Genomic DNA, 9,077 nt, shown 5'->3' with positions numbered 1-9,077 from the left:
GATAGAAATGTCCATATAAAGATTCGCCGTTCGGTTTCTCAAGGGAAGGTTCCCTGAACGACCATTACACGAGTTAATGTGCAGATTCTATTGCTTGCATGAAGTCGGCTGGCCTAAAACAGTCACTTACTACTCGAGCGGCTCTCGCTTTAAAATGTCACGCTTGCGTCCAAAGTATCACGTATTTCACACGTTTTTCAAAGCGTTGCTTGGACACAGTGAAAATAAAGTCTTGTGCATGTAAAACGTCAACGTCAGAGACTGATCAGACTCGAGTGTCCGCAGAAACAAATCCCACTGGGCGTAAACAGCAAAATAGTAGTTAAAAACTATTTGAATGGATCACTGGAAATTAGTGATGACACCAGACTTTCCCGAAAAGGGTCAACATGTCTGTCTCTACTGGTAACACCCGCCACAGACACAATTTGTTTCAAAAGTAAGTGTTTGTCTGTTGCCTTCCACCGCACCCCTAAATCACCATGCTGGACAAGATCGTTCTGCTGGGACACGCTACGGCGGGGAAAACCTCGCTAATCCAGCAGTTCACAGAGAGAACATACCGCCGGACCTACTCCCCCACCGTCGAGGACTTCTATACGCAGGTGGTCAAGTTTCCAGGTGGGTCTGAATCTGAGTTATTCACAAGATTGAGGAAAAACATGGCAAATATGCGGACCTCGCTTTCGAAATGTCACGCTTTCATCCCAAGTACCAAGTTGTCCGACTCCCCATTGTTCTCGGTGCCTTAGGTTTTGTACCTCCCAAACTGTTGACTGACATTGGGAGAGTACCCGGGTTTGCTACCAGGAATACAACTCTTCTGACAATCTGGGTAATGCAGAAAGCTGCAGTGTTTGGGAGTCTTCACATTCTCTGAATTTTTTTGATAATATCAATCACTTGATTTTGTAGTCCAAAGTTTATTATTTACAGACCGAAGTCACATAGCTAGACTATTGCTGAGTGCAGCAATAAACAATAGTGAATGTATGTAACGTACCCTTGTCGTCAAAGCCGGCTGAATAGGAGCTGGGTGGACAGGCTGTGTGACCTTGACCCTGATGATGTTGATCATGCTATCAACCACTTGTTTACCTGGCCCTGACGCCTTTATATCAGCCGTCATATACATAACGTTGTATTGTGTTCAAGACTTGTCTTAAGGAAACCCAACTAATAGTGCCTAGGGTTTGAGTCGTTCAGTATTTATCCTGACAAAAATAGCTGTAAGCTCAAAGACACTGTCTCTACCCGAAAATCCTCAACACCTTCTGAACCCCGGAACAGGCTTTGTTGAAGAAAATGTGTAATAATTTTATGATTGCTTTTTCTAAATCAGGGATTTCATTCTAATATATACCATGTAAATAAAAAATAACTTTGTATGATTTTTTAAAAGAAATTAAACTTAAATATACTGTCGTCATATTACATAACATATATGCTGCCCTTTTTGTCTCTGCAGTAAATACATGAATGTCAAATACTGTATTTTAAAGCTATTTGCCCATAGTGTGTATATACAAAACCAAATTACCACAAACTGGCCAATGGTTTTTGCACGGTACTTTTAACATTGAATTTACAAAGGGGTACGCAAGATACCGCAAGTACGTTACCACTGAATGACAGCTCAGCAACATACAAAAGCATGGCGTGGAATGTAGCTGGTGATGGTGTGCATATTTATGCGAAATGTTTCTGTGAAGAATTTGTTCAACAATCACGTTACCAGCAGATACGTTACTAGTTTTCAGGGATGTTGGTTGTTTGTTTGTTATTTAACGCCGCACTCAGCACTATTCCAACTATATGACGGCGGTCTGTAAATAATCGAGTCTGGACCAGACAATCCAGTGATTGACATCATGAGCATCGATCCACGCAATTGGTATACGATGACATGCATTAACCAAGTCAACGAGCCTGACCACCCGATCCCGTTCGTCGCCTTTTACGACAAGCATAGTCGCCTTTTACGGCAAGCATAGGTTGCTGAAGACCTATTCTACCCCGGATCTTCACGGGTCTTTTAGGGATGTGACGAAATTAAAATTTTCCTGCTTCACTGAAGCTTTGTAATGACAGGACAAGGAATAGTTCCGTGAGAACAACTGTTTAAAAGAACTTTTATATTGAATAATGACTAGTACTAATGTAACGTACCCGTTGTTTTCATGGCTTTGGTAACGTATCTGTTGTTTCAATGGCTTTGGTAACGTACCCGTTGTTTTCATGGCTTTGGTAACGTACCTGTTGTTTTCATGGCTTTGGTAACGTACCCGTTGTTTTCATGGCTTTGGAAACGTATCTGTTGCAGATACAAAAGTCGAATAAACGTTCGTTAACCTTTTTAATCACCCCAGACCCACCACACAAACAAAAAAGTAAATATAAAACGTGAAAAACCGAAATAAAGAAATTGACTCCAGTTTTTCACGTCAATAATGCGTTTGCCTTATTAAATCATTTTGTTGTGTCAAACTATGTTCTTTCTACAAAACTGTTCATTTGATAGTTTTATCTGAAATAAAAAGAGTCAGCTGCCTTACGTTTTAACGAAAACAATCAAAGAGGGAAAGAATACCAAGTTGGTAATTAAGGAAAAATATTAATTTGATTCCTCTAGTCTGTAATTGCAGTCGAAAATATTCTTTTATTTATTTTTATTATTTCATTTTGATTAAACAATGTATACTGATAAAATCAATAGAAGGGATTGATTATATAGTATCGTGACACAATCATTGACATCTTCAGACATTCGCAGCCTTTCTATTAACTTTGCATTTCTGAAGAGAATAAATGCCTTTGAAATGATATTACTAATAATACAACAGATGGATGTTTTTATGTACTACTTTTATACACATAACATATATTCTTTATCAAAATATAAGAGTTCCATTTAAAGTGATCATAACACAATATTGGAACAAAAAGGGAAGACATTTACCATGTTTATCTTTACTTTTAGATCATTTTGATACGGTAAAAACCTTATTTACATGTTGTACACGTTCTGTGGCGCCTGCTGGTGGAGAGTGAATGTTCAGTACACATGAAGCTGCAAGCATCAGTGTCACTGCTAGTGGAGAGTGAATGTTCAGTACACATGAAGCTGCAAGCATCAGTGTCAGTAGACGTGTTGTACAAATTTATTGCTCGTCCTGCAAATGTTCCACCAAATCCTAATTAACCATAATCCTTAATTCAATCATGGAAATACTTTCTTTATATTAACAGAAAGTATTTGAGACAGGTGGAATTAATATCATGTGGATTCTCAAAAATTCAAAAGATTTGCTTGACATCCACATTCTCAGAAAAGAAACTGGTTCAATTCTGTCAAAATATTTTATTTCTCAACTTTGTACCCCACTATTCCACATGACAAGTTCAAGGAACACCTTCATTCCTTGATCTGTTGGGCGTTTGTCACAAAACGTGGTGACCACAGATATACGTGTAGTTACATATCCATTTTCAGAGGTTCGGGTCGATTTGTCAAAAATGAAAGCAAATGCCATCTGAAGTTTACTGAGAAAACAATTATGTGAAATGCTGAACTTCCTCGTTGATAACCTCTTTGGAAAATTTGGGGGTAAGACATTTAGGCACGAAGTAGGCATCCTCATGGGCACAACTTGGACCCCCTTTAGCCGACCTGTTATACACTCTTTTACTCATTGATAAAATCTATGTGGAACTTGGGGATAAGACATTTAGGCAAGAAGTAGGCATCCCCATGGGCACCACTTGTGTCCCCTTCTTGCGGATTTGTTTCTCTATGCATATGAATCGGAATTTCTGCTCGGAATCGCAAAGTCAAAAACTAGGTAATTTAGCCAAGAAGTTTAACTTACGCTTCAGGAATATCGATGATCTGATATGTTCGATAACCATCAAAGAACCTATTTTCCCTTCCACTGCTTTACCCACCTAAGCTAGAAATAAAGGAGACCATTCAGACCGCCTCGCCTGTTTCATATTAGATCTATGCATAAAGATTCAGAGTGACAAAACAGTCTTTACAAGACTGTATGACAAAAGGGATGGCTTCAACTTTCCAATAGTCAACTTTCCCTTTGATGTTGAGCAATTCCATATTTTGACTTGTACCGTATGTTACCGTGTTTATCCAGGTAAACAATTGGCTTGCCTTTGCATGTGTTTGTGACGGGTTCCACCGGTTGGGCAGGGTCTGTAAAAGTAGACACTGTCTTCTAAGGGTGTGTGACAGTAGATATGTGTTGTTAGGGTCTGTGAAAGTAGACGTTGTGTTGTAAGGGTGTTTGACAGTAGATATGTGTTGTTAGGGTTTGTGGAAGTAGACGTTGTGTTGTAAGGATGTGTGACAGTAGATATGTGTTGTTAGGGTTTGTGGAAGTAGACGTTGTGTTGTAAGGGTGTTTGACAGTAGATATGTGTTGTTAGGGTTTGTGGAAGTAGACGTTGTGTTGTAAGGGTGTTTGACAGTAGATATGTGTTGTTAGGGTTTGTGGAAGTAGACGTTGTGTTGTAAGGGTGTTTGACAGTAGATATGTGTTGTTAGGGTTTGTGGAAGTAGACGTTGTGTTGTATAGGTGTTTGACAGTAGATATGTGTTGTAAGGGTTTGTGGAAGTAGACGTTGTGTTGTAAGGGTGTCTGACAGTAGATATGTGTTGTTAGGGTTTGTGGAAGTAGACGTTGTGTTGTAAGGGTGTTTGACAGTAGATATGTGTTGTTAGGGTTTGTGGAAGTAGACTTTGTGTTGTAAGGGTGTTTGACAGTAGATATGTGTTGTTTGGGTTTGTGGAAGTAGACGTTGTGTTGTAAGGGTGTTTGACAGTAGATATGTGTTGTTAGGGTTTGTGGAAGTAGACGTTGTGTTGTAAGGATGTGTGACAGTAGATATGTGTTGTTAGGGTTTGTGGAAGTAGACGTTGTGTTGTAAGGGTGTTTCACAGCAGATATGTGTTGTTAGGGTTTGTGGAAGTAGACGTTGTGTTGTAAGGATGTGTGACAGTAGATATGTGTTGTTAGGGTTTGTGGAAGTAGACGTTGTGTTGTAAGGGTGTTTGACAGTAGATATGTGTTGTTAGGGTTTGTGGAAGTAGACGTTGTGTTGTAAGGGTGTTTGACAGTAGATATGTGTTGTTAGGGTTTGTGGAAGTAGACTTTGTGTTGTAAGGGTGTTTGACAGTAGATATGTGTTGTTAGGGTTTGTGGAAGTAGACGTTGTGTTGTAAGGGTGTTTGACAGTAGATAAGTGTTGTCAGGTTCTGTGGAAGTAGACATTGTGTTGAAAGGGTGTGTGACAGTAGATATGTCTTGTAAGGTGTGTGAAGACATGTGTTTAGCAGAGATGTCTTGTGGCAATAGAAAGGGTTTTGTCGCTTTTGTTTCTTGTCTGTGGCCTGGGTCAAATGCCACTGTAACGTGATATAATGTCTTGGTCACGATGTATGTATGATATGTTTGTCTTACATGTGCTACTTTGCCTATAATTCCTTGAAAAGGTCGAGTGATATATAAGTTGGTTTGCAGATGGCCTATTTCGAGCTGTGGAGATCATCGACACATCCGGTGGAGATGACTTCCCTGCGATGAGATCTCTGCGAATCACACAGGGAACAATGTTCATCGTAGTATACGCCATAGACGACATGCATTCTTTCAGGGAGGCCACCAGATACTGCAACATGATCAAGACATGCAGGAGTAAGTAACAGTGTGTAGGATACATGCAGGACGAAACATCCTGGAAACGTTCTGACACTTTATAGAATATTTAAAGCCTGGAAATGTCTTACAATTTGAAAAATAACCAAGAAGTCATGTAAATGTCCAAGTACCTTTCATGCCCAAACATTTTATTTAATGTCTTTTTGATAGATCAAATGTGAAATTCAGTGTGAAAACTATTTTAGTCGAAAATCCAAAATGGCCGCCAAAATACATTTCAGATAATGTTGACATCACAGGAGGATTACATTTTATCAAACTTCATCATCTCCCCTTCCAATTTGAAGCGACTCAGCGTTTGAATCACATCGTCATGTGGAATTTTCTTTAGTTTGTTGTTGACATATAATACAAATAGAAGAAAATTGCTTTCAATCTGCCTCGAGTACTGATTCTAAAATCTGGTTACTCCCGAAACAACGAATTCATTATCATGCTATCTTTGGCGCACGAGGATGTTCTACACATAAGTAATTAGTACTTAAACCACTTGTGTTCAGTACAGAAAGGGAATTCCATGTTGACGTAGTTAGGTCACGTGTCAATTTATGTCTTCCAGGCTTTGGGTATCTATTGATGGCGTCCTTTAAATGATCTTTTCAAAGTATCCATCATTTTTTTCAGAAAACGCTGACGTTCCTATTTTATTTGCTGCGAATAAATTGGACAACGTTGAGAAAAGAATCATCACTTCCGAGATGGCACTAGACATGGCGAGAAAGTTGAATTGTCCCCATGTGGAGGTGAGCGCCAGATGGAACCTGAATGTACAGGGCATGTTCGATATGGTCCTGTCCATGAAGCTCGCTGTCAGAAAGGAGAGCACAGTTCAGCCTAGGAATGACAAAGTCACACGACCTCGCTTTGATTGCTTGAGTGAGAAGAAATCTCCGGTTCCGGATCGAGGGAAGTTTCCAATACAGAGGTCGAATACTTACCATGGGTTCTCCCAAGAAACCATTGCAAGAGCCAAGCAACATACCAAGCGACAAAACAGTGTTGATTTGAAGTAGCCAGAGGTGTCAAATAGGTGTTTATATTTAACACTTGCAAATGTCAGGGAACATATAAAGCGTATGAAAAGTTGCAGCATTTTGGACCCTGAGATGTGTTATGGGCAGTTTGTATTATATTTAAAAATATTAAAACTATGAATCTCAATATTTATTTAAGAAGAACACATTGCAACAATGTAATTTTTCTGGCAGATATTCTTTTTTCAATGGTCTTGAGCATAATAATATTGTTTCTATTATTTTCCAGTATAATTTCGATAGAAAGCCCCCTCCCTTCATGAATATCAAATAGTCGGCCTCTAATAAAACTCTTCCGAAGTGCTTTGTTGAAGTACCTAACGACTGGGTATTTTCTGAAAATTTAGCATGATTTTCAGTTTACCTATGCTTGCCGTAAAGAGCGACTATGCTTGCCGTAAGAGGCGACGTACGGGATCGTTTTGTTTAGGCTCGCTGACTTGGTTGATGCATGTCATCGTGTCCCAATTGCGTAGATCGATGTTCATGATATCAATCACTGGATTGTCTGGTCCAGATTCGATTATGTACAGACCACCGTCGTGTAGCTGGAATATTGCTGAGTGCGGCGTTAAACAACAAAGAAAGAAATAAAACTTGTGTTATAGTGTATACTCATCCGTACTGAAATTTTTTTAAAAAGGATGAATGTTGAAAGGATACACTTTTTCTTTTCAAATTTCGTTTCTGTTCACCGGACCAAAACGACTTTTGAAACATCGTTTCATTCTTTATTTTTACCCACCCTACGTTGTCGAAGGCAATCCCCATATGCCCAAGGGTTTTGAGGGTTCATATATTCAGCTATTGAGATCACAGATTCCTATTTCGTCTAATTTCGCTTCTTACGTCATGGACTTTTGTTTGTCCCAATTCCCATTTTACACAAGTACCGGATTATATCTTGGTTCAACGATTATTATAAGGTTATTTAGAAACCTACTTTGTATGCTGTAATTTTATTTCATGATCGTTGAGTATTGTCATGTTTATTTTATGAATAGACTATATGTATCATTTGTTTGAAATATTCTGTGAATTTCTTGTGAAGTAATCTTTAATTCTACGTCAAGTATTCTTTAATTCCACGTCAAATAATCTTTTATTCCACGTCAAGTAATCTTTAATTCCACGTAAAGTAATCTTTAATTCCACGTAAAGTAATCTTTAATTCCTCGTAAAGTAATCTTTATTTCAGTAATCTTTAATTCCACCTTAAGTAATCTTTAATTCCATGTAAAGTTATCTTTAATTCCACGTAAAGTGATCTTTAATTTCTCGTAAAGTAACCTTTAATTCCACGTAAAGTCATCTTTAATTTAACGTAAAGTAATCATTAATTCCACGTAAAGTAATCTTTAATTTCACATAAAGTAATAATTAATTCCACGTAAAGTAATCTTCAATTCCATGTAAAGTAATATTTAATACCATGTAAAGTAATCTTTAATTCCACGTAAAGTAATCTTTAATTCAACTTAACGTAATCATTAACTCGACTTAAAGTAATCTTTAATTCCATGTGAAGTAATCTTTTATTCCACGTAATGTAATCTTTAATTCCACGTAAAGTAATCTTTACTTTCATATAAAGTAATCCTTTAATTCCACCTTAAGTAATCTTTAATTCCATGTAAAGTAATCTTTAATTCCACGTAAAGTAATCTTTAATTTCACGTAAAGTTATCTTTAATTCCACGTAAAGTAATCTTAAATTCCATGTAAAGTAATCTTATATTCAATGTGTCCTATCTATTTTCACTGTAATAAGGACGGACAAATACCCACCGATATGGGCTGTCTGCCGGCAGTAAGTTTGAAGAGCGAAAGCACGTGTGTGTTATGTCAATAATTATAGCTGACGATCCTTACGTGCCAGTACGTTAGTCTACCACAAATCAATATAAACGACAACATGTTTTATCAGCCAATAGCCTTTATAGCCCGTCATTACACAATGTGTTTTGCACATTTCCCAGGGTTTGGGCAATCAGCTAATTAGTGTAATCCCTTGATTAGGGCTGGTAAAGCATATACGTTGATTCGAGTGGTTCACACTCGTTTCAAGATAGCCCTTTGACGCTTTAATATTCAGGGCAAAACTATACTTTATTACACTACACACGGGGGTAAGACTAGCTTATTACTTTTCTAAGGTGCCGAATTTTAGACAAAACTGACGTTGTATTGGAGTTTGGTTTAAAATAAAATCTGCAATAAGCGAAATTGAAAATCCACGAGCAGGGCTAACTCACGGGCTGTTCCATCTAATTGCCTGCACCCTGTCGTTGCGAGACAAAGTATACGTAGT

The 9,077-nt window shown here is 38.1% G+C and overlaps 1 protein-coding gene across 1 annotated transcript; it reads left to right on the top strand.

The window, feature by feature from the left end:
* The first annotated feature begins 482 nt into the window (after positions 1–482).
* On the top strand, positions 483–6,745 carry LOC125376871 (ras-related protein Rap-1-like). Its single transcript, XM_048389242.1, has 3 exons — positions 483–621; positions 5,535–5,708; positions 6,357–6,745. The coding sequence occupies exons 1-3, from the start codon at positions 483–485 to the stop codon at positions 6,743–6,745; spliced, it is 702 nt and encodes a 233-aa protein (XP_048245199.1).
* Positions 6,746–9,077: the final 2,332 nt, after the last annotated feature.

The sequence above is a fragment of the Haliotis rufescens genome, unplaced genomic scaffold, assembly GCF_023055435.1.
Source record: "Haliotis rufescens isolate VD_foot unplaced genomic scaffold, xgHalRufe1.0.p SCAF_8, whole genome shotgun sequence".
NCBI classification, from domain to species: Eukaryota; Metazoa; Mollusca; class Gastropoda; order Lepetellida; family Haliotidae; genus Haliotis; species Haliotis rufescens.
The sequence above is the reverse complement of the archived record's forward strand: the minus strand, read 5'-3'. Positions and strand labels throughout refer to the sequence as shown.